This window comes from Mastigoproctus giganteus, chromosome 2 (genome assembly GCF_048544385.1).
Source record: "Mastigoproctus giganteus isolate SK-2022 chromosome 2, ASM4854438v1, whole genome shotgun sequence".
Lineage (NCBI taxonomy): Eukaryota > Metazoa > Arthropoda > Arachnida > Uropygi > Thelyphonidae > Mastigoproctus > Mastigoproctus giganteus.
The window spans coordinates 157,429,212-157,456,793 of NC_143576.1; the positions used below are offsets into that span (position 1 = coordinate 157,429,212).

At 35.5% G+C, this 27,582-nt stretch overlaps 1 protein-coding gene across 2 annotated transcripts in view; it reads right to left on the reverse strand.

Annotated features, from left to right (window-relative positions):
• Positions 1-27,582, reverse strand: part of LOC150089688 (Ig-like and fibronectin type-III domain-containing protein 1) — a 337,470-nt gene that overhangs the window by 25,064 nt on the left and 284,824 nt on the right. For both annotated transcript variants that reach the window (XM_090389599.1, XM_090389600.1), the window contains 4 exons: positions 19,613-19,741; positions 18,199-18,345; positions 12,004-12,155; positions 7,505-7,631 (listed from right to left, as the gene is read on the reverse strand). In XM_090389599.1, coding sequence (XP_090245725.1) covers positions 7,505-7,631; positions 12,004-12,155; positions 18,199-18,345; positions 19,613-19,741 — 555 coding nt within the window. The remainder of the gene's footprint in view (positions 1-7,504; positions 7,632-12,003; positions 12,156-18,198; positions 18,346-19,612; positions 19,742-27,582) is intronic.

Sequence of the window (27,582 nt, forward strand, 5' to 3'; positions counted from 1 at the left end):
TCCCCTCCTGTCCTGTCTATCCTTTCTATACACATTGTACTCCCCAAATTCCAGTTCTGCATTCCTTATATCTGTGTGACACCACGTCTCTGAAATCCCAACAATATCTGCCTTTGATGTTTTTAGCAATACCTCAAATTCATCAAATTTATTTACTAAACTCCTAGCATTGGTGTACACGCAAGTATACATGCACCTGTTCTTTTTCTTAGCTACCCTAACACAACCCATGTGTTTACTTGTACCCCAATGATTCCCAGCAGTCTCTGAAATATCCTGCATCTTATTTTCCAGGCTGCTGCTCATTCCAATAGAAGCAGTGCAAGAATAACTTTCACCTCTGCCAGTGGCTACTGTTAATCTATTAGTCCTTGTATCCCCCCCCCCAATCTAGCAGTTTTCTGACCCACCTAACACTGCCTCGATAGCATCAGCAAACATTCTTGCACTCTTTCTATTTAAGTGTATCCCATCCCTGTAGAAGCAGTCTCTCCTGTTAACAAGTACAGACCAGGCTGAAAAAAATTCTACCCCTTGAGCCTTGCACAATCTTTCCAGGGCCGAATTGATCGACAGGGCTCTCATCATATACTCCCTCCTATCGTGTCTGGGCAGAATTGCAGACACTTTCAAATTCAACCCAAATTCACGGCTTTTTTACAACAGTGACCTGTACTTGTTAAATAATTCTGCCGGTCTCCTACTCTTAATATCATTAGTATCTGATAAGTGACTGCCTATTTTTAAATTACTGTAATTTAATTATTTTTTAAATGATTTTTATTAATCAACATGAAATGATTCATTGTTCCTCTAGGTTGATTGTTCCTCCAGTTTTGAGTATGCAAGAAAGAGGCAAAACTGCAGCCCACCATGAGGTTTAGGGATTCATGCAACCTGGATACAAAAATAATAAAAATTTGTCATCACAAGTTACTGATAACAAGCTGTGTCACTGATAGAAGAGGACAGAAAGGCCATCAACTTCACACGAACTCAAGACAACATTGAGACAATGATTAAGATGTTCTCAAGGAGTCCACAGAAATCAGCACATGGAGGAGCTCATGAAAGTGGACTCTCCTATATGCAGTTGCAAATCTCTTCAGGTAAGAACTGTCTTTCAAACCATGGAAGCCACATTACATTTGGCAATTGTTTCTTGATGGCTGTGACAGAAGGATGGAATTTGCAGCAGTTATGTTGGCATGGAACAAAGAGTGGCCCAAGCTGTTTGATAATACTGTTTTTCATGTTGACAGCTTTGTTATCAACATATCTGCCATTATTGGGTAGCTGAAAATCCACAATGTGTTGAAAAAAACTCAGGATAATCCAAAGGTGACAGTCTAGTGTGGTATTACATCATCTCCAGTTGTTGGACCTTTCATTCTGCAAGACACACAGAATGCCAAAATATACTTCAAAATGTTGAAAGATTGGCTAGTTATTTCACAGTTAATTTTATGTATGAGGAAGCAACCCCTCATTTTCTAAATGATGTCTGTACATGGCTGCATAATCATTTCAAAGGGTGATGAATATGGATTGGCCAGTTCATGACCTAGATCTGACACCATGTGATTTTTTGGAAGGGTGGGTGGGCCAAGGACAAGGTTTACAATAAAATCCATGCAACTTGGATGAACTGGACACAACAATCATCAATGTGCTCACAGACAGTCCCATTTTGCCATTGACAGTAATGCATGTGCTAGTTCATTTAAGGAAATGTGTTGAAAATGCTTGGGAACATGTGAAATTTTAAAATGTAGCATTAAAAACTTCAATAAATTATGAATCATTTAACAATGGTTTCATTAAAATTGGTTAACACATAAAAAAGTTATGATAATTTAAAAATAGGGAATGACTTATCAGACACCCTGTATATTATTGCCCCTAGTTCATTTTCATTTTTGGCTATGTTAATCGGGGATTAATGTTGCCAAATCAAGAATCTTGTGTTTGCTAGCATTAAAGTTTAATTACTTTTTTCTTAGACCAGCTACATAATCTAATTTTTAGATCAGTTGTGAATGAAGTAAGGCCTGTTGTAGCAACATACTTTCTTTTGTAATACTGTCATCAATACCATTAATAAAAATTAGAAACAGCAAATAGCCCTTGAATAAAATCTTGAGGGATCCTCTCAAAGGCTAGTCTACTCTAAGCTCTGCTTATATATATTTCACTCTTTCCTAACTTAAGTGCAAGACAGCCATGTGGGATTGTGTCACAAGTCTTTCTAATGTCTAATTAATTTATGTCAGAGTTATTCTTTCATTCAGTTCTATCATAGTTATGTAGCTGAGTGGTTAAATGTGAGAGTAAAGCAGTACACACGTTTCATTTGGCTCTGGTTTGAACCCATGTAACTGCTACATATGGTAATATTCTTGTACTCTCTATCTTGTAAATTTCTCTGATATTATGTTGCCATCTCCAAGTATAAACAAAAATTTTTAATACTTTAACAGATTGGTCAAACAAAACCTAACCTCAAAAAGTCACGTAACTCTCTGTTATTATGTCTCTGTCAGGATGACCCTGACAGAGCTGCAGGGTCATCCTGACAGAGACATAATAACCAATAACAGACATCCTTAACCAATTCAATAGTGAGTTCACTGATCATGTGTGGTATTGAGGCAGTGAGTTTCCCACTAGAGGTTGGCCAGCTCTGTGATGTGAGTTTCTTAATCAAATGCTAAAAATTTGTAAAATGAAAAGTTGTATATAAATTCTTTTAAATATCAATCTGACTTGGTTACTAAAGATTAGAGTTTAATTACTGTAAAAAAATCAAATCAGAATTTAAAACAATTCATAAAATGAACTCATTATTATTTCTTTTTATGATGAAACAATATCCTCTACATCTATTTATGTATCACTGATTCAATTCATCAACTCCTGCATCTGAATTCCAAAAAAAAAATTCATTTTTACAGGCTCAAACTGGATAAAAATAGCAGGTGTGATCATGTCCTGCAATTTCAAAGCTATTTTTATGCTTCCATCTATCATAAGTGAAATTAATGGAAACTTAAGACAATTCATATATAAAAGGACACATTATTTGAAACATACTTTAAAAAGGTATATACATAGATATTGTTGGGATATCAGAGATGTGGTGTCACACAGATATAAGCAGTGCAGAATTGGAATTTGGGGAGTACAATGTGTACAGAAAGGATAGACAGGACAGGAAGGGAGGAGGCGCTATGCTGTTAGATAAGAAACACATAAAATCTAAGGAAGTGCATCCAATCGATGTATTTGAACAATGCAATGTTGAGTCCGTTTGGTGTGACATAAGCACTGGGAAAGGAAAAATTAGAGTAGATGTGTGTTATAGGCCTAATGAATCTGATGAGTATAATGAGCAATTGTGCAGAGAAATAGAGTGGCCCAGTAAATCGGAATGTCTTATAATGGGGGATTTTAACTTTCCAGATATTGACTGGAACTTGTGGGATGGTCACTTGCACACTAGCAAGACTTTTTTGGATTTATTGGATGCTGTTTTCTACAGCAGCATGTTTGAAAGGCAACCAGAGTGAGTAATACTCTTGATCTGATTATCAGCAGTATTTTTCATGTATTAAGCATTTGCAGATAATGGAACCATTCGGTGACAGTAATCACAATATACTGATATGGGAATTACTTAAAGATGTAACTACCATCCCAAGGTTAAAGGGAAAGGCTTTTGCTTTCATAAAGGTGACTACAGGGGTCTCAGACAGTTTTTAAATTCTGTACAGTGGGATCAACTGATGATGTTACCAATGTTGAATTCAGGGACTTAATCTTGGAGGCTACTAGGCTTTTCATTCCAACTATGAAATACTGTTCAAGGCCTAAATGGATGTCAGATGAATTAATGAGGCTCATGGCAGAGAAGAAAAAGGTATGGGATGCATATAAATTATCAGGTGACACAGAAGCCACAGATATAAGCTTGTCTGTAATCAAGTCACAAAGGAGGTTAGGCAAGCAAAGGTAGATTACGAGAAATCTGTGGCAAAGGAAAAACAGCAAAGAGTTCTTTACTTATGTAAACTCTAGAAGGAAAGGGATGAATCAGATTGGATCGCTTAACATAGATGGGTTGACTATTGATGATCATGCTCATATAGCTGATAAACTGAATAAGTATTTTGCATCTACATTTACACATGAGGAGTTATTCTATGGGAATGCCAGAAGTTTATCAAACTCTAACAGGGAGCTAAGTGATTTTGTAATAACTGAGAGCAAAGTGGAGGAGAAATTGTTGAAGTTAAACATAAGGAAGGCGCCTGGGGTGGACGGGTTCTATCCAGTTATATAAAAGGAGGCAGCAAAGGAAGTAAGCAAACCCTGAGCCATAATTATGAGAGCTTCCTTGAACTCTGGGGAGGTCCCCATGGACTGGTGGTGTGTTACCAATTCACAAAGGGGGTTCAAAAGGTGATACAAGTAACTATAGACTTGTTAGTTTAACTTGTGTTCTGGGGAAAATAATGGAGTCACTGGTTAAAGAAGCATTGCATGATCATCTAGATAAGACTGCAGTAATAGTTAAGACACAGCATGGGTTTGTTAAAGGGAGGTTTTGTCTGACCAATTTGATTGGATATTATAATGTGGTCACAAAGGAACTGAATATCAAAAATAATTTTGATATCATATACTTGGATTTCAGGAAAGCTTTTGATACTGTTGCACAAAGAAGACTTCTATACAAATTGGATTGGTATGGCATTATGGGTAAGTTGCTACAATGGATAAAGGGATGGTTGAGTGGGAGATGACAGAGAGTGGTAATCAATAGACACTGCTCTTCGTGGACATATGTTATTAGTGGAGTTCCCAGGATTCGGTACTGGGCCCATTGTTGTTTTGGGTATTCTTCAATGATATTGATGAAGGTATATCAGGATTAATGTCCAAGTTTGCAGATGATACAAAGGAGGTTGTTAACAACAGTAAAGACAGTATGCTACTCCAAGTGGATCTAGATAAGTTGGGAAAATGGGCTGAGAAGTGGCAACTGAAGTTTAGCATTGCCAAATGTAAAGTACTGCATATGGTAGCAATAACCCAAGAGAAACATACAAACTGTGTGGTACTACACTCAGGGAAGTGGAAAGTGAAAAAGACCTGGGGATAATTGTGCAGTCAAATATGAAGTTTGCTGAGCAGTGCAGATGGGCTGCCAGGGCAGGTAATGGAGTTTTGTGAATGATATATAGGAATTTTGTTAGCAGGGAGAGGGAGGTGATTATTGTGTTGTACAAGGCAATTGTCAGGCCACATCTAGAGTACTGTGTACAGGTCTGGAGGCCACATTTTAGGAAGGATGTAGAGTTGCTTGAACAAGTACAAAGAAGGGCAACAAGATTGGTGAGGGGAACAATGGGGTGCTCTTACCAAGAAAGGCTTAAGTTCTGCAAATTGCAGTGCCTGGAGAGTAGGCAACTGTGAGGTGATTTGATTGAGGTGTATAAGGCCTTGAATGGGTTGAGCAAGCTGAATGCTGATGGGATTCTTCCTCTTGCTCAGATTAAGAACCTGAGGGGGGCACAGACTCAAATTGAGGAAAGACAGTTGTAGAATGGATGTGCAGAAGTTTGCCTTTAGCCAGTGGCTGGTTGATTAGTGGAACAGACTTCCATCTTCTGTTGTGGAAGTTGATAGCCTAAATAAATTTAAGGCTGATCTGGACAGGCATTTGGAACAAATGGTGGGGTGAAATGGGAGTTTTTTGGGGGTTTTTTGGCTGATGCTGTGCATAAGCTTTGGTTTGAGCATATAAGTTGAAAAGTATTTACTAGAAAGCCCAGTTCCATTCAAAGAGTAATGCTCCTAAGGATGTGCATGGTATACAGAACTGTGTTGACCCCAGCTTTGCAGGTTGTATACCTGGAAAATTGCCTATTGATCTGCATTTGGAGTATTGTGCATTGGCTTACTTCATCCGTTGTGGCATTCCCTGTTCTTTTCTGAATATACAGGTGGACATCTTGGCAGATCCCAGGATGCTTTGGTAAAAGTCTGGCAAGAACCCTGGAGTGTTTGTGATTAAGGGCAGATTACACAAAATTTTTCCCAGATTTAAGAAATGCAGTCTCAATAAAATTCAAAAGGTTTGCCTCAAACGTACAAGCTATGTTCTTATTGACTGGTCATGGTTTGATTAATGCAAAGTTGCATGATTTAGGAATTACTGAAAGATCTGGTTGCCATTGTGGCAAAAGAAAATCATGGGAACATATTACGTACAACTGTGAGGAATACAGCGATCTTTGAATTGAATTGGTATCTCAGGTTAGTAATCTCAATCTTGTGGCAGAAGGCTGTGAGACAATTCTAGTTGATAAGCAGGAGAACTTCTTGGCTTTCCAAGACTTTGCAACTGCAATATTTCTTAGGCGGAAGACTCTTCTGCAAGGAATTACTGAAAGATTTTGTTTGTTTTTGTTTTATTTCATTTTTAGGAGCATTAGCAACTAAGGCCATATTGCTCCGGAGATATGTGGTGGTCATTCCCTGACCTTTCTGCATCCTCCGTATTTGGTGATCACGGGCTCGAACCCCAGTCTAATCAAGAAGCGTGTGCTACGCACTGCTGCTCCTGCCCACCTGGCTACAGAGGCACCTACTGAAAGATCTAGTTGCCATTGTGGCGAAAGAGAATCATGGGAACATATTATGTACAACTGTGAGGAATACAGCGATCTATGAATTGAATTGATACCTCAGGTTAGTAATCTCAATGTTATGGCAGAATGCTGCAAGACAATTCTAGGTGATATGCAGGAGAACTTCTTGGCTTTCCAAGACTTTGCAACTGCAATATTTCTTAGGTGGAAGACTTTTCTGCATCTGGAAGCTTTGGATTTGTAATGTGGTATGGTGTAGTACCGAATTACCTAAAGTTCTGTGAAATCGTGGTTGATTCCACTATATCCACTGCAACTCCAGCTCCTTGTGCTGGCATTTCTGTTCTAGGCATCTCCGTGTGCTGGCATTTCTGTTCTCGGCAGCTCCTGGCGCTGCTGGCTTTCCAACAGACTGTGAACAGATGTAGCTCTTTCCAATGAAGTTTGGACTTTGTCTGAAATTTAATTATATGTATATTTATTTTTTATGTAATTTGATTATTTCCAGTTTGGTCATGACAGATTTTTTCCCTCCCTGTACTTGGGGAAACAGGAGAGGGAGTATATAAGAGTACTGCTAAATTATGTGTAACTGACAGTGGGGTTACCATTGGTTGGCTGGGACCGCTCAAACTAATAAATATCAATGTGCATAAGCTTGCTTTCTTGCATCGTATGCCTCTACTAATGCTAATGTTAATAGTTACCCTAGAGAGGCCACCCCTGAAAAACATATATTTTTGAAGTGGACTGCAGTTTAACACCTCAGTTGTATTTTCTGTAAGAAATACCTAAATAAGGTAATGAACCCTTCTTCACATTTCAGATTTTGAAGTGATTAACCTTACCTTGCAGAGTTGTGATCAGAGGTTCTGAATGTAAACTAACACCATAGTGATTTCCTGCTTTCACCACTATTTCATAAGTTGCATTAGGGCCAAGTTTTAGTGTCATTGGTCCTTTACGAGTTTGATTCTGAAATGAAAGAAATAAAATATTAATTTAAGTGTTATTTTATTTGATTATACAGATTTATAAACAATACTTTAAGTAAATTTAATAATAATATTATAAAAAAGGTAATTTACCTAACTACATGGATATTTGAATATCAAACATAACAGTCTTTCCAATCCAGAAATTCAGATGTTATCATTTTTAAAATATTTAGTGCTAAGTGATCTACTTTAATTTGTTCATTAACTTAAAGGTATGGTCAAAAATAGTCATAATTAGTTGGATATTTTAAATTAGATCGCTATACATCAATTCTATGTATATTGAATAATATTTTTTTTTTTCACCTGTGATGTTATTTTCAAGAAACAATGTAATACAATATCGTATTTCCCCAAATTTCAGGAACTGGTATTTAAAATTTTAGTAATATAGTAGTAATAGTAATTGCCATATAGTGCAAGGAAGCCACAAGCTTTTGCTGCAATGGACAAAAAAAAATAAATAAATAATAATAATAAATAAAAATAAAAAACAAGTAGATAAGAAAATACATATTTTAATATGCATTCATCTTTTTTTCTGGGATGTGCCAAGTACAGTTACACTCATAAGCCTGGAAAAACTGCCATGCTTATGAGCTAAAATTAAAACCAAGCAATTCCACTTAAAGAAAAATTGAATGAATAGCAAACAGCCATACTTGAATTTTAACAAAGAAAGTGAATTTCAAGATGAAAGAATATAGTCAGGATATGAAAACTTACTGTCGAGCCTGGCAGGAGACGGTGAGGAAAGTGAACACAAGGCTGTAACAGAGACCAAAGAAGTTAGCTGAAAGTTCCCAGTGAATTTATAACAGTTAAACCACTCTGAGTATGAGGGGAAGGAAGGTGTGAATTGGTCAAAGTAAACCTTATTCATGTGATGGGATTGTTGTTGTAACAAAGTAGCATTGAAAAGACTCTAAACTTTGTTGTAGAAGTTTTCTAGTCTTATGAGCGTAACTGTACTTACAAGAAGTGATGAACCTGAAATCCCACAGGTTTCAAGTTCATCACTTCTTGAACTCTATAGGTTAGCTAAGACACAGCCCCACTAGCTGTGTCTTAGCTGACCTATACCGGTCTCAAACGTTCCTACCCTCAGACATAAAGATTTACAGATATATAGATGACTTGTTAGTATTCAACTACCCTACATTTATACAGGACTTTGCTGGTATTTATTTATCCTCCAGAACTTATTCTGGAGAGAACTAATAACAATGGCTATTCAACTAAATACTTAGACCTGGACATTAATACCAATGGCCCTCAAACTGCAATTAACATATATAATAAAAGAAATGCTTTTAACTTTGATGTAGTCAGCTTCACCCACTGGCACTCCTACATTTCAAAAAAAGTGCATTCAAAAATAATACTCTCTTGATGCATCAGAATTGTCAATATATGTAATCAAAACAATCTCTTTTTAGACAATATCAAATCACTCTATAATGAACAGCTTGCTAATAGTTTCCCTTCGGTCTTCCTTTACCATCATTTTAGGAAAGCATTGAATATCATGAAATTTAAAAAACTTATTGACAACAATATTGATATTAACAACATAATTTCCGGTTGATATCTATTTAAATTCAGGCTTGTACATAATGTATAGTCATACATCCCCTAGCTTCTGTTGTGTCTCATGGTGTAGAAAGCTTGTGCCCATGGATTGGCTAATTTGAGGGTATTATGCTTTATTTGTCATGTCTTGCTAACTGTTTTATCATCTTTATTTTTATTTTTATTTATTTTTGACATTGTTCAGTCTCATATTTGTAAATACAAAAACCAATACCATTACTGACTTAAACACATGGGCACATGTCTAGTCCTATGTCCAGGGATCTACTTTTGGTATGGGTTACGCAACCCCGGACTGCCCGAGCACTAGTATATTCCCCTTCTTCCAATTACTTTTCTCTTCTTAAACACTACATCCTATATCTAATATGTGATTAGGCTGACCAAAAGCAATATTTCAGATACTATTTTTCTGCTATCACTCCTTTTTTTCTTCTACAACAAAGTTTAGAGTCTTTTCAACACTACTTTGTTAGTTCTTGATTCTCCCCTTTGCTGGTCCATTTGCCTCATTTGTTTAATTGCCATTTTTCCCTGTCACACGGGTAAGGTTTACTTTGACCAATTCACACCTTCTTCCCCCCATAATTATGGTGCTTTAACTGTTATAAATTCGCTGGGAACTTTCGGCTAACTTCATGGTCTTCATTACAGCCTTGGTGTGTTCGCTTCCCTCACTGTCTCCTGCCAGGCTCGACAGTAATTTGTCATATCCTGACTATATTCTTTCATCTTGAAATTACACTTTCTTTGTTAAAATTCAAGTAGGGCTGTTTGATATTTGTTCAATTTTTTTTAACTGGAATTAATTATTTTAATTTTAGCGTAATTTTGCATTTTACTTTTTATTTATTTTAGTATTATACTGGTTTTGTTCTTTATTCTTTTTGGTCTCTGTCAGGTTGGCTATAATGTATACGTATGCTCACTTTGTTGTCTGCTGCGTATACATCATAACAGAAACAGAGGCCTTGCTTATTGCTGTGTTTCCTTTGGTTTTGGCTGCCGGCTCTTGATGACGTAGTTAAAATCTTAGGACCTACAGCATTAAGTCCATTTATATATTTTCATTTAATTTTATTTAAATATTTTGAGAGAGAAAGAGAGATAAATTATTGGTGATTCCTAAAAAATTGGGAATAATCTCCAATAATTTCTTCCCCTGACCTTGTTCCTAGAAAACTGTTTTCGTTAGAACTAACTGAAAGTTTGTATGCATCATATCAACCCCTATCAATTCCAAAACAAAAAAGCTCTATCTTTCAGGAGGTTAAAAACACATTAGATGAAATTTATATTGCTGATTTAATGTCCAGCACCAACTTATTGAGGGAAACACATTTTAGCATATATGCAATGGAATGGTGTTGCAACATGATGTGGAATACAAATTTGACAGTACAAGGAGGCAACTGCACTCCAAATGGTAAAAACTAAGCACATAAACTTAATGATATGTAAATTCTAATCAGTACTAGAGATTAGTAAACAAAAAAACAACTATAGATGAATAAATAGAAAGTATGACAAAATAAATGATGAAACACTTGGCTTTGGATATGTTTTGAAATCTATTTATTATAAAGAGACTCTGTACATATGTTTTACAGACATACTCTGCTTCTTCAGTTATTGCTCTTTTTTGCTGTCAATTACCTTCACAAACCAGCAATGCAATAAACAAGACATTTGTATTATTTATCAGTATGTGGCTGTTAAATTAGTATGAAGAATTTCTGTTTGAAAACAGCCCCCCCCCTTACACTTTAGTTTACGTTATAATATATTAGTTTATGGTTTGATATATTAGTATAATGAAGGAAATGTTACACACTTCCATGTATGTAGTGCTACAACTGTCACGACATCTAACATGATTGAATATGTATACGCTATTATTGTTATATGCTTGTTTAAATAAGAGAATTCAATATTTAATTTTATGTGTAATAGAAAATAAAATATAGAAAGATTTTCAAAGTATTTTTAGTTGCCTATCAATGGAAGCTATGTACGAAAACAGTAATGACATTTTATCTTGCAAAATATTACTAAAAGACTGTGGAAATTTATTTATAACACTATTAATTAATTTCCTAGAATAACCTGACTAAGAGTTTGTTTGTTAAGTATTACTTCTTCATTAAGAGAAAATTTCTAAGTTTAAATATACATATTATAAAATGTAAAATAAAATAAGTTTCTTAATGCCAAGAAGCTAATTTTCTTGAATTGAAAATGTGCACAAATGTAAATTCAACATTTACTGGTTTATAATAAATCAGTATCTTAATTTTATTATGTTTTCATTAACATAACAAAATTATGTTAAAGGTACATAATTGGGAAAATCAATGGCCCTATAATATAATCAAAGAAATATTCTGATATGGAGTTAATGCTACAATTTCAAAAGGAAAGACTGGATTATATGGTGTATCTAATGATGAGTATGCCAGATGAATTGGTGAATAATTTAAAATTTGTGTGGAAATGGATTTAGTATGTATTCCTCAATCTCAGAAGAGTATAGGCTAATCCATAATTCATATCTAAGAATAACTGTTTAAATCAAGCCTCTGTAGTGTGATTTTTCAGTAATGGCAACTACTGCTTATTACATATTACAGCAATACAAACCTGTCCGCTTGAAGTTAAAAATGTAAGTGAGAGTAAATGGTAACCAGAATATCTGAAAATAGGTTATACTACTCCTATATAAATCTTTCAAATCAAATCTGTGATAATTAACATACCCTAAACATGGTATGTGAGCCCACAAGTCTCCAGAAAACTCGATACCACTGTACTGCTTCAGGGTTCTTCTGAGGGATATCCCACTGGATTTCTATAGTATCTGCTGACACCTGTTGTGATCGAATATTCATTGGGGGCCCTGGCAACACATCTAAAAAATGAAAATTGCAAATAAATGACAGGTTTCAAAATATTTGAAATTTTAATTTTAATTTAGAGAAGTCATTAAATTATAGTCACAGTTACATTTATTACATAGTTATGTGGCACCTGACAGATGCTGAATGACCATTTCTGTTTATGTTGAGGGTGCGATTACTTATTTCTGCAAAATGTTTTAGTTTATTTTTTGAATTCTGCTTGTAGTACACAAATGATTGACATTTTACCAAAGGATTGCAATACTTCTCCAATGTAATTTTTTTATTTTAAGGAAACTTTAAAAAATTTTTAAATGCTGTGGTTTTTAATAGTTATTTTTATTAATAAAGTGGGATTTTTTCCCTCACAGTTTTTGTGATTGGTCAAAAAAATTATGAAAATGATTTTTTTACTAGTCAAAAATGAAATAAAACATTTATTAATGCTGCTGAAATTAAAAAAAATATATATATTATAAGCATTAAATATAAACGTGATATTATCAGTCATTTTCATTTTCCAGTTTATAAAACCATTAAATGCATAAAAATTCAAACTTGCACATGTGCAGGTATTAATACGTTTTGTTAAATAAATAAAGTAATAAATAATAATCAAAACACTAAACTATTATACGTCAATAATAATAAAAATCAAGACAAGAAAAAAATATTTTATACAAGAATTAAATACAAAACAAAGAGTATACAAAATTTCTGAAACAAAGACAGCAGCTGTCTGGTAAGAAACCTTTATGTTTTACTCAAACTGAAATTAGTAAGATGAAGTGGAAGGCAAAAAAAAATAGTAACAAAAATGGTCACAATAAACCAGACAGGTTCACTCTGGGGTGGTAGTAGTAGTAGTAGTGGCATGTGATGCACAAAAGCAAGTGTATGAGCTTATGCAGCATCAGCCAAAAAAAAAAAAAAAAAATCACACCATTTCCTCCAAATCCTGTCCAATTCCTCCTTCAATTTATTTAACCTATCAACTTCCACAATGACAGATGGAAGTTTGTTCCAGCAATTAACCACCCGCTGGCTAAAGGCAAATTTCTGCACATCTATTCTACATCTGTCTTTTCTTAATTTGAATTTATGCCCCCTTAGGTTCGTAATCTGAACAAGTGGAAGGATCCCATCAGAATTCAGTGTGCTCAATCCATTCAAGGCCTTATACACCTCAATCAGATCACTGCCCAGGTGCCTAATCTCAAGCCACTGCAATTTGCAGAACTTAAGCCTCTCTTGGTAAGAGGATCCCTTCATTCCCCTCACCAATCTTGTTGCCCTTCTCTGTACACGCTCAAGCAAATCTACATCCTTGCTAAAATGAGGCCTCCAGACCTGTACGCAGTACTCAAGGCATGGCCTGACCATTGCCTTATACAGAGGGACAATCACCTCTTTTTCCCTGCTAGCAAAATTCCTATATATCATTGACAAAACCCCATGACCTGCCCTGGCAGCCTGTCTGCATTGCTCAGAAAACTTCATATCTGACTGCACAATTACTCCCAGGTCTTTTTCATTTTCTACCAACTTAAGTGTAGTACCACGCAGTTGGTATGTTTCTCTGGGGTTACTTCTACCCATATGCAGTACTTTGCATTTGTCAAGGTTACTTCTTTGCATTTGTTACTTCTTAGCCCATCTGCCCAAATTTTCTAAATCCTGTTGCAGTAGCACACTGCCATTACTGTCATTAACAAACCTGCCAACCTTTGTATCATCTGCAAACTTCGACACTAAGCCTGATATACCTTCATCAATATCATTGATAAATAAACAAAACAACAGTGGACCAAACACCGAACCCTGTGGGACTCCACTAATAACATTAGTCCACGAAGAGCAGCACCCATTGATTACCACCCTCTGTCTTCTCCCACTCAACCATCCTTTTATCCATTGTAGCAACTAACCCTTAATACCATTCTGCTCCAGTTTGTACAATAGTCTTCCATGCGCAACAGTGTCAAAAGCTTTCTTGAAATCCAAATATATGATATCAAAATTATTTTTTGCATCCAGTTCCTTTGTAACCACATAATAATATCCTATCAAATTTGTCAGACAAGACTTTCCCTTAACAAACCCATGCTGTGTCTGAATTATTGCTGCAGTCTTGTCTAGATGATCCTGCAATGCATCTTTAACCAATGACTCCATTATTTTACCCGGAACAGAAGTTAAACTGACTGGTCTGTAATTACTCGTGTCATGCTTCGAGTCCCCCTTTGTGAATTGGGGATACATTTGCACATCTCCAGTCCGTGGGGACCTCCCCTGGGTCCAAGGATGTTCTCATAATTATGGCTAAGGGTTTGCTTAGTTGCTTTGCTGCCCCCTTTAATATAACTGGATAGATCCCATCCACCCTAGGTGCCTTTCTTATGTTTAACTTTAATAATTTTTCCTCCACTTTACTCTCAGTTATTATAAAATCATTAAGGACCCTGCTACAATTTGATAACCTTCTGCCATTTTCAAACCTTAATAACTCCTTGTTTGTGAATGTAGATGCAAAATACTCATTCAGTTTGTTTGCTATCTGAGCAGAATCATCAACAGTCGAACCACTGATAACAAGTGGACCAATTAGATTCATCCCCTTCCTTTTAGAGTTTATATAAGAAAGAAATCCTTCCTGTTTTTCTTAGCATCCTTTGCCAAAGATTTTCATAATTTGCCTTCGCCTGCCTAACCTCCTTTGTGACCTGATTACAGACTAGCTTATATCTACCATAGGCTTCTGAGTCGCTTGATAATTTATATGCATCCCATGCATTTTTCTTCTCTGTCACGAGTCTCATTAGTTCATTTGATAACCATTAGGCCTAAACTTTGAACAATATTTCTTAATAGGTATGAAACTTTTAGTAGCTTCCACGATTAATTCCTTGAATGCTTCCCACTTAGAATTTACTGTTGGTAACATCGTCAGTTGATCCCACTATACAGAATTTAAAAACTGTCTGAGACCACTGTAGTCAACTTTAAGGAAGCAAAAACCCTTTCCTTTACCCCTGATGGTAATTATATCTTTAAGTAAATCCCACATCAGTACACTGTGATCACTGCCACTTAGTGGTTCCTTTATCTGCAAATTCTCAATACACGAATGATCACTGCTGATAACCAGATCAAAAGTATTACCCTCTCTGGTTGCCTCTCGAACATGCTGCTGCAGAAAACAATCATCCAATAAATCCACAAAAGTCTTACTAGTGTGTGAGTGACCAACCCACAAGTTCCAGTCAATATCTGGGAAGTTAAAATCCCCCATTATAAGACATTCTGATTTACTAGCCCACTCTATTTCTCTGTACAATTGTTCATTGTACTCATTTGAGTCATTAGGCCTATAAAACACTCCTACTCTTATTTTTGCTTTCGCAGTGCTTAACGTCACACCAAACTGACTCAACAGTGCACTGTTCATCTATATCAACTGGAAGCACTTCTTTTGATTTCATGTTTTTCTTAATTAAGAGCATGACACCTCCTCCTTTCCTATCCTGTCTATCCTTTCTGTACACATTGTACTCCCCAAATTCCAATTCTGCATTCCTAATATCAGTGTGACACCACGTCTCTGATATCCCAACAATATCCGCCTTTGATGTCTTGACCAACACTTCAAATTCATCAAATTTATTTACTATACTTCTAATAATAATATTAACCTCCAAAATTACTCAAGTAAAACTGCTCAATACAGGAACTCCCTGGCTTACGTAAGCGTTGTGTTCCACAGAACGCTATATAAGTCGGATTTTACATAGGTCGGAATTTCCCCCATTCTTGTGCAGCACTCACAACTGTGCTCGCTGAATTGATTGAATCAAAAAAGAAATGTTCAACGAACATGTAAATAGAATTATTTATTATATTTATTCAATTTTTTATCTCATGCACAGGAAAAATTACAAAAGCATGCAATTTAAAAAATTTTCAAAATTATAAAATTACAAAAAAAGAGAGGAGGCAGGCATAATGTCAGTAAGTTTTACCTCTCAAGCATCGTTGCCAGTATCAACATATTCAGCTGATAAGTACACCATTGCGGAGGTTGAGGGCTGTGGAGATTTAGAAGGGGTCGGCCGCTCAACCTTACGAAAGAACATATTAATGAATGACTGGATGGTGGCTTTTTTCTTTTCATCGTAGATTTCTTTGTAGCAAGCAAGCATATCATTCACCCCTCTGTTAACTTTTAAGAATCGTTCGCTGTCAGGATCCATCTTCTCAAACCTCGCCATTGCCAATGCAATTTCATGAAATGTCATTCCATCTCTCTGGTGATGAAGCATCTCGGCTCCTCATTTGGTTCATCTTGAGCTTCGTCGGCATTTTCTTCTTTCACTATCACTGCCTACAAGTCAATAATTTCTTTGTTAGATAATTTCTTCTCTTCTTCCTCTATTAACTCCACCACGTTTTTGGCAACCTCCAACTGAAGTAGCTCTGCAACCTTTACAATCTTATCTGTAACCTCTTCATATGATTCATCTTTTTCAAATCCTTCGAAGCCTTTTATGTGCCATTTAAACAACTTTTAGTAATTTCCCCCAGGCCTTATTAATGTTTAAGATGGTGTGGTAAATATTGTAAGATTTCCAAAAGTCTCTTAACGTAAAAATTTTCTCACTGTCTACTGCAGACAATGCCTGAGTAAATGTGTGTAAATAGTATGCTTTTAAATTCGAAATACAGGAGATCTCTGGTACCTGAGTATTCATTATCCGAGTCCTCGCAGTTATAGGGATTGATTTCTGAAATTGATACAAGCAATGAAAATTAAGTGGTGGATTTTTGGAAAAGTTTTAATATTCTGCACAGCATAAAAATGATTGGAGAAGCTTGGAAAGAAATTTTGTGTAGATTAATGTATAGCTCATGGAAGCAGTTATAACCTTGCGCTGTTCGTGAATATGAAAAAGGCAATGTGACTGGGTTAGAAAATGAAATTGTAAGTCTTGCAAAAGAAGTGGGATTCCATAAGCTATTGATGAGGATATTGCACAATTGCTTGAATCAAGCTCAAAACCACTTACAAATGAGGGGCTAAAAGAATTAGGCCAGCTACCCACAGAAGAGAAAGCCAAAAATGATGATGCAATGGAATTGTCAAAGGATAAAGATTTAAAAATTAAAGAATTGAAGGAAGCCCTTGAGAAAACTGACCAAACACTTGAATATTTTTGTGAGAACAACCCTCTACATGATCATGCAGCAAAAGTTAAGCACGAAATTAAAGGCATAATTAAAGGCTACAACACAATTTTATCTGAAAAAATATGGCAAAAAAAAAAAAAAAACAACAACATTCTTTATTCGTAAAAAAACCCAAAAATAGTGCAACTTCAATAAACTTTACCACTTCATAAGTGGGGAACTTTACCAAAGTATAAATGACTTGTAATGTCTTTCCTAAAAGCCTCTACATTGGATTTGATATTGCCATAGAACCCAGATGATGGTTCCTGTTAGCCACAGGTAAAATAGTATGCAAGTCACACCGATACTCTGGAGCCATGCCTCCCATGTCCATAGCTTTAGAATTAAGGTGAGTTAGTCATTAACAAATATTACTATTTTATGATACCAAAAAGCAACACACCATTATGTCACCTTAGGTTTGTTAAAAAAAAAAAAATGACAGGAAGGGAAGAAATTACTGACTATAAATTAAGATTGGCAAATACCCCAAAGTGTAGCTGAAAAGAATTATTATGAAAACACAAACTAGCTATAATTGAAGTAACAGATGCTTTCATTTTTCATCAAGAATATTTAATTTGCTAGTGTGTTTTGATGTAAACTGATATTATATTAACTATTAATGAAATATTAATAAATTAACTTAATTTTTCTATAGTTTTTGATAAGTGAAGTTAATTCAATTTGAATAGTATTTAAAATTTAGAAGTACTTAAAGATCTTATACATATAGTTTCAGAAAAAATAACTTTATCAGTATTTAAAATTATGCTTCAAATAATATCCTTAAAAATACTACAAAAAATAAAACTTTAGGTTAGTTACTTTTTCCCTCTTCAAAACAGCTCACAATTTCTTTCACAGAATGGAGGATACACAAATGTGTATTGACGATGGGACGGCCTTGACACCATCTCAAGCAACTCCGAGATACACCATGATCACGACAACACTTTCTGTGATCACTGCCATCTAGAATAAAAATTTTGTTGTCAATACACTTCTCCGTGAATTATATTTCTTATTTGAAATCTAAAGGCACAGAAAATAAAATATCCTTTCAGAAAAAGATAAATCACCTGGCCATCCATCCATTTATTATATCACTTCTATAACATCCTGTTTCATTTAGAAGTAGGACATGTAAAATTGTTGATATTTTTTGATAATTAAAACTATGTAAATAATTTCTTTTGAAAGTTTATTTCTAATAATGCTGATATTAATAATTTTTGCTCATTCTATGCTCCATTTATTTATGTCATTATATTTATAAGATTCTGTTTGAAAAGCAAACAAAGTGAAACTTTCACAGTATTAAATGACAGGAGAAACAGGAGGCATAAATTCAAATTGATGGGGAGGAGTTAGGATGGTTTACAGAAAGTTTTCCTAGTAAGTTAATCACTGGATGAGTTACCTCCAGTTAGTTGAGGCCAACGATTCAGGGCAGAGGTTCTCAAACTTTTATACTTTGCATCTTCCCTTAAAATTTCATAAATTTCATGCTTGCCCTTCCAGATCTCATTCCAGTTTCCAATTTAAACAGATTTGACATAAAATTTAGCTATGAGTATATATACTTTTATAAATTAATATATACTTCAATACATTTAATCTCAAAGATTGAAATAAAACTGAAGACATGAATGGAATAAAATTATGAAGTAAAACTGATGAAATGATGAAAAAAAATAAATAAATAAAATTGAAATAAAACAGTATCCCCCCACTAACCCATCAAAAAAAAATAATAATAATAAAATAAACATGCTTGCCCCTCACTTTACAAACTTCTAACTTAGTGAAATTCAAATACCAGCTGGTTCAGTACCTATGGAAACAGAGGATACCAAAGGAGTAGTTGTTTGTTTTGACTGGTACAAGCCTGGCTTCCTAGCATCATATGGTTGAAACTAACATTAAACCAATTTATATTATAAAAATATAAATATTTACTTAACAAAATAATCATATTTACTTATTATACATTTAAAAATACTTTCAGATATGTACCAGCATAAAACAAATGATATTAAAATAGTTTCACAAACAATAAAAATGATATTATGACAACTAGCTAGAGCATAAAAAAAAGAGAATTAAATTTTTTATCATTTATTTTAATTCAAATCATAAGACTTTGACATAAAACAAAAACTTGACAGAGAAAATAATCTGAAATATGCTGAAGATGCACACTAGCTATCTTTTATTGTACAGTGAAGTCAAACATTACCTGCTGCACAAAACATCAACTTATCAAGCTCCCTGAAGCACCTAGGTTTATTCAGAGCCATACCAATATCAACATCAAAAGAACAGGCATCTCTGCACTCTGGAGAAACTCCTTTTTCTTCACAACATGCTAAAATAAATACGTTATGTTTTATTTTGGGCAAAATGGTCTGCTACTGACTTATTTAATTACATATCCAATATTGATATAAAGATACATATTCACAATAAAAAAATATTCTTTAATGACTAAATTTAATTTATATTCATTCTTTACTTTGAAAAAGAATATTCAAAATAACTAAAATTAATATTAGGAACAAGAATAAATCTAGCATTTTTTTTTTTTTTTTTTTAATCTGGAGATGCAAACAGTAAGATGCAAAAATATAATATTCTACTAGATTTAGATTTCAGCATATGTCAAATATAACTTTCTATTTATATTTCTGTAATCAAAATGATGAAGTCCTTGTATTCCTTGAAGCCTGAATTTCACATAGTAATCATGTCATTATATTTTATACTTTATATAATAATGACTATGTAATTTCTGAATAGTTACCAAGAAGGAAGAATCATTAATTACATTGAATCTTTCACTGTTTAGAGAGGGAAAAGAAGGAGAAACTGCAAAGGAGACACTGAAACAAGCATTTAAGTGACTAATAATGCAAACCAACAAGCAAACCTTAAGATCACTGCATATGTGTTCCAACCATAATCCTGGTATTTTATAGAATGTAGAACCTTAGACATGTTTTCATGACTTTCTTTAAGTCCAACTGAATGAAACACAGGAACTAACGGAAATTCATTGCCATTATAAAGCAAAACTGCTTTTAAACTTAATTTTGAGGCATTCACGAATAAATGCCATTCATCTGACTTATGCACGACACCTAGTTCTTTCAGAAGTCCAATAATCTCTTTGCAAAAACACATACTGTCCTCCATAGTAAAATGTTTCGAAAACTTTTCATGACTTTTTCGAAACACTGAAATCTTTGTTCCTTCTGCATGTATATTCTGCTGCTGTAACCTAGAATGTCTGCTTGCACAATTACCTTGTCTTTGAGGTCATTTTCATTCTAACAGTTCAGCTTGTTCTTTCGGAAAATTTAAGTCTCTAACCAAATCATTCAGCTCATCTTGTTTGATTAAATGTATCTCATTACCTGAACTTACTGGCTGATAGTCAAAATCTTGTGAAGTGGAGGCTTCTGGGGAATCCTCAACTTGAAATTGCAGATGCAATTTCAAGTTGAGGATGCAGCAATTTACAACCCTGAGAACATGTCACGATCAGTTAATACTTGGAAAACCTTGGCACAGCCTACAAAAATTCTCACCAAAAACACTGTGTGCTCTCTTCAAATTGTAAATTGCTGCATCTGAATTGGAACCTAAGAACCATAGGTAGAAGTCTGATATGTTTATCTCAAGAAAACCAAGGCCAGAATCGATTGTTAAAATTAAGAGAATTAGGTTATATCTGTTAAAATAAATCAGTATGTCATATATTACTGGCTAGATTATGCAAAATTGGCATATTTTGGTAAAACATAACTCCCTCTATATTTAATAACTGTGATGTGATGTGAAATTATCATGGTTATTTTCGAAATCTACACATAAAAATTGGTTAAAAACAGCATTTAAGTTCTTGGAGGTAAAAATTGTGTTGGCTAGTAATTTGTTTAATTCCTCCTTAAATTTATTGGAACTACTATTCCATAACACCAGATGAATGTTTTTCCATAGATGATACCTCAATCAGCTCTCGCAGGTGCTTGTTTTCTGAGATTTTGCAGGCACCTAGTTTTCTGAAATTTGTAGTAATGAAAATTTCTTGGCAAGAGTACCCTCTTTTTTTTCCTGTTCATTAATCTCATTGCTCTTCTATGCAAATGTTTCAACAGACTCATATCTTTCTTAAAATGAGGCTTTCAGAGCTGAATTCAGTACTGAAAACAAGGCCGCTTACCATTGCCTTATATAGTGGAATAATTAACTCCATATCCCTGCAAGCAAAATTTCTGTATATCATTGACAAAATCCCATGAGCTATCCTAGCAGCCTGTCTCCACCACTCAAAGAACTTCATGTCTGCTTGCACAATTACCTCCAGATCATTTTCATTCTCTACTACCTTGAGTGTGGCCTTAAGCATGGTAGAACACAGTGGTACTATGTTGTACCATACTCAAGGTAGACATTCAATTGCCACTTCTCAACTCATCTGCCTAATTTTTCTAGGTCTTGTTGCAGCACCATATCCTGGATTATTGCCATTAACCACACTGCCATCCTTTGTATGCCTGATATCGTTTCAAGAATATTATTATTATTATTGTTTTGTACTACCACCTTTATGGAATTTTTTCTACCCCGTGATGGGTAGTGGTACCAAATGCACGGGGTGGTTGAGGTTTTATCCGGTTACTATTACAAGTATTATTATTACAGGTGACCTCCGCTTAATGCTGATAATTCGTTCTGGAAAAACAGAGTGCTAAGCGAATCAGGGCTAAGCGAGTGCTGTATTTCTGTAATGTAACATATGTATTTGTAAGTCGCAGTGGTATAGACTGCAACTCACAAATAATAAACGGTAGTGAAAAAGATGCCAAATGTCGGTAAAAATATTTAATATTAAAAATCTGTACATATAAAATATTCTCCATTACATACGTATATAATTATGTGGTAAGTAACTACATTACATATCAAAATTAAACTTAAAATGCCAATTAAAATCACGAATCTATTAATCCGATGGCCCTGGGCTGTCGAGTTTTTGTATCTTTGGTCAATTTTGGGTTGTACTTTGGTCCTCTTCCTAGTAAACTAAAAGGGGCTTTACTTTTAAATTCCCTGCAGCATTACCACTCAACAATAAAGTCAACTGATCCTTTCCCACTTTGAAGCCTGGCATGTTTTTTTTCTTCTTTCGATATGAAACTTCTTTTAAGCATTCATTTCCAAAAAAGTCCTGTTTCATCTATGTTAAAATCTTGTTGAGAAGTATAACACCTCTCTTCAATAATTTTAAGTTCTTTTTTGAAAGTTTCATCTTCTTCTTGATCCACACTTATGACTTCTCCCTGAATTTCAAATCTATCGAACCAGCCATTACTAGCTTTAAATGGTTCCACATTTTTTTTTTTTTTTTAAGGTGAGCTTTCTTCAGATCATCATATAGGCTAATCACTTTTTATTTAATAATATTTAACTTAATGGAATTGTGCATTGGATATTATCTTCAATAAAATTATTTAAACATCTCTCCATTTCAATTATAATAGCCGGCCTAGCCATAACCAATTTAGTTGCTTGCAGTGGAACAGCTGGCTTTCCTCCTGCTAAAATTAATTCTTTATTTTTTATAATTATTCTTACAGTTGAACCTGGCAGTCCTAAATGATTGCACACATCCACTTGTCGTTGAACTGAATTGATTTGCTTCAAAACGTATTATAATTTAATTTTTAAATTCAGTCTTTTTCTTAGCAGGCTTCCTACCGCCTCCAGACATTGTTGCTTTTTAATTCTTATCCGCCATTATTCATCTTCGAAAATGTAACTGCATTGCATTAATTATTATACAATGTTTGAGTAAACTGTCCGTTACCTAACACTGTACTGAGTGATGACTAGACTTCGGACAAATGCATATAACACAAATATTACAAGCAATATACTTGATCATTTTTTAAAATGTTGATCTCGGAACTATGTAACAAGCCACTGTACTTCAATTAAATTAGCATGGAAGAAAATTTCACTGAGTGTGGGAAAATTTTGCAAGTCAGCATGGGAAACTTTTTAATGCTGTTTTGCTATTCATTTTAAAGCTATTGACTACGTGAAATGTTTTCGTTAAACATGCCAAAAATTTAATCTGTAGTAGTAGTAGTAGTAGTAGTAGTAGTAGTAGTAGTGGCACATGATGCAAGAAAGCAAGTGTAGGAGCTTATGCAGCATCAGCCAAAAAAAAAAAAAAAAAAAAAAAAAAATCATCACGCCATTCCCTCCAAATGCCTGTCCAGTTCCTCCTTAAATTTATTTAACCTATCAACTTCCACAACGACAGATGGAAGTTTGTTCCAGCAATTAACCACCCGCTGGCTAAAGGCAAATTTCCGCACATCTATTCTACATCTGTCCTTTCTTAATTTGAACTTATGTCCCCGTAGGTTCGTAATCTGAACAAGTGGAAGGATCCCATCAGAATTCAGCGTGCTCAACCCATTCAAGGCCTTATAGACCTCAATCAGATCACCGCGCAGGTGCCTAGTCTCCAGCCACTGCAATTTGCAGAACTTAAGCCTCTCTTGGTAAGAGAATCCCTTCATTCCCCTCACCAATCGTGTTGCTCTTCTCTGTACACGCTCAAGCAAATCTACATCCTTCCTAAAATGAGGCCTCCAGACCTGTACGCAGTACTCAAGGCGTGGCCTGACCATTGCCTTATACAGAGGGACAATCACCTCCTCCTCCCTGCTAGCAAAATTCCTATATATCATTGACAAAACCCCATGACTTGTCCTAGCAGCCTGTCTGCATTGCTCAGAAAACTTCATATCTGACTGCACAATTACTCCCAGGTCTTTTTCATTTTCTACCACCTTAAGTGTAGTACCACACAGTTGGTACGTTTCTCTGGGGTTACTTCTACCCATATGCAGTACTTTGCATTTGTCAAGGTTGAACTTCAGTTGCCACTTCTTAGCCCATCTGCCCAAATTATCTAGATCCTGTTGCAGTAGCACACTGCCATTACTGTCATTAACAACCCTGCCAACCTTTGTGTCATCTGCAAACTTCGACATTAAGCCTGATATACCTTCATCAATATCATTGATAAATACACAAAACAACAGTGGACCCAACACCGAACCCTGTGGGACTCCACTAATAACATTAGTCCATGAAGAGCAGCACCCATTGATTACCACCCTCTGTCTTCTCCCACTTAACCATCCTTTTATCCATTGTAGCAACTTACCCTTAATACCATTCTGCTCCAATTTGTACAGTAGTCTTCCATGCGCAACAGTGTCAAAAGCTTTCCTGAAATCCAAGTATATGATATCAAAATTATTTTTCGCATCCAGTTCCTTTGTGACCACATCATAATAACCAATCAAATTTGTCAGACAAGACTTTCCCTTAACAAACCCATGCTGTGTTTGAATTATTGCTGCAGTCTTGTCTAGATGATCCTGCAATGCATCTTTAACCAGTGACTCCATTATTTTACCCGGAACAGAAGTTAAACTAACTGGTCTGTAATTACTCGTGTCACCCTTCGATCCACCTTTGTGAATTGGGGACACATTTGCACATCTCCAGTCCGTGGGAACCTCCCCTGAGTCCAAGGATGCTCTCATAATTATGGCTAAGGGTTTGCTTAGTTGCTTTGCCGCCTCCTTTAAAATAACTGGATAGATCCCATCCACCCCAGGTGCCTTTCTTATGTTTAACTTCAACAATTTCTCCTCCACTTTGCTCTCAGTTATTACAAAATCATTAAGCACACTGCTACAATTTGATAACCTTCTTCCATTTTCAAACTGTAATAATTCCTCACGTGTGAATGTAGATGCAAAATACTCATTCAGTTTGTTTGCTATCTGAGCAGGATCATCAACAGTCGAACCATCGATGTCAAGTGGACCAATCATATTCATCCCCTTCCTTTTAGAGTTTATATAAGTAAAGAAATCCTTGCTGTTTTTCTTAGCATCCTTTGCCAAAGATTTCTCGTAATCCGCCTTCGCCTGCCGAACCTCCTTTGTGACCTGATTACAGACTAGCTTATATCTGCCACAGGCTTCTGCGTCACCTGATAATTTATATGCATCCCATGCATTTTTCTTCTCTGTCACGAGTCTCATTAGTTCATTTGATAACCATTTAGGCCTAAACCTTGAACGATATTTCTTAATCGGTATATAAAGTCTAGTAGCTTCCACGATTAATTCCTTGAATGCTTCCCACTTAGAATTTACTGTTGGTAACATCGTCAGTTGATCCCACTGTACAGAATTTAAAAACTGTCTGAGACCACTGTACTCCCCTTTACGGAAGCAAAAACCCTTTCCTTTACCCCTGACGGTAGTTACCTCTTTGAGTAAATCCCACTTCAGCACACTGTGATCACTGCCACCTAGTGGTTCCTTTATCTGCAAATTCTTAATACACGAATGATCACTGCTGATAACCAGATCAAGAGTGTTACTTTCTCTGGTTGCCTCTCGAACATGCTGCTGCAGAAAACAATCATCCAATAAATCCACAAAAGTCTGACTGGTGTGTGAGTGACCAACCCACAAGTTCCAGTCAATATCTGGGAAGTTAAAATCCCCCATTATAAGACATTCAGATTTACTGGCCCACTCTATTTCTCTGTACAATTGTTCATTGTACTCATTCAAGTCATTAGGCCTATAACACACTCCTACCCTTATTTTTCCTTTCGCAGTGCTTATCTCGCACCAAACTGACTCAACAGAGCACTGTTCATCTATATTAACTGGGTGCACTTCCTTTGATTTTATGTTTTTCTTAATTAACAGCATAACACCCCCTCCTTTTCTGTCCTGTCTATCCTTTCTGTACACATTGTACTCCCCAAATTCCAGTTCTGCATTCCTTATATCTTTGTGACACCACGTCTCTGCTATCCCAACAATATCCGCCTTTGATGTCTTGACCAACACTTCAAATTCATCAAATTTATTTACTATACTTCTAGCATTGGTATACATGCAAGCATACATGCTCCTATGCCTATTCCTGGTTACCCTAACACATCCCATATACCCAACTATTCCATGATGACTGCCATCCGTCCCTGAAACCCCCAACACCCCTCGCTCCAGGTCGCTTCTTATTCTAATAGAAGTTGTGCAAGAATCGCCTTCACCTCTGCCTGCGGTTACTGTTAAACTATTAGTCTTTGTATCCCCCCAAACTAGCAGTTTTCCGACCCACCTAACACTGCCTCGATAGCATCAGCAAATATTCTTGCACCCTTTCTATTTAAGTGTATCCCATCCCTGTAGAAGCAATCTCTCCTATTAACAAGTACAGTCCAGGCTGAAAAAAATTCTACCCCTTGAGCCTTGCACAATCTTTCCAGGGCCGAATTGATCGACAAGGCTCTCATCATATACTCCCTCCTATCGTGTCTGTACGCCGGTAAAAGAGTGTTATAGTGAGTTGTGATAGCGTTAGAGTGAGATATGGGTTATAATATAAGAACAGCATTATAGCAAATCAGCATAGAGTGAACAGTTATAATAAGGGCCTGCTGTAATGTTATTATTGTTGGTTGAGGAATTCTCTGATTATCCAGCAAGTGTTCAGGATTGTGGCTTTCTGGAGTACCATGTAAGTGTTCTCTATTAGGCTTATTGCTGCAAGGTTCTTATGGATTTTGGTACCCTGCCAGTGGTTGATACGGTTATCGGGATGGTCATTACTTGTTCCATATGCCCCATTTCTTTGACTTTCTGTCTTAGGTCTGTGTACCTTTTGATCTTTTCCACATAGGTTTTCTGATGGTTGCTGATGTTGGATATATTGCTATGTCAATCAGGTAAGTAACCCTTCCCTTCTTGTCGATGAGGGTTATGTCTGGTCTGTTGTGTGGAATCATCTTGTCTGTTATTATGGCATGGTCCCAGTATAGTTTGTGAGTAGGTGTCTCTAGTACAGCCTGGGGTTCATACTTATAGTACTTTCTGGTACACTTTCTTTATCAACTGGTAATTTTATGGTAGCTTCTGATATATTATCCTCATGACCAGGGATTACTTGTATAAAGAGGGAAGAATATAATTTGAATTTTCTTATCTATTTGGGTTTTTTTTTTTTTTTTTTGTGCCAGTGCAGAAAACAAAAGCCTGTGGCTTCCTTTCACTATATGGCAAATACCATTACTATTACTCCATGTGGGTG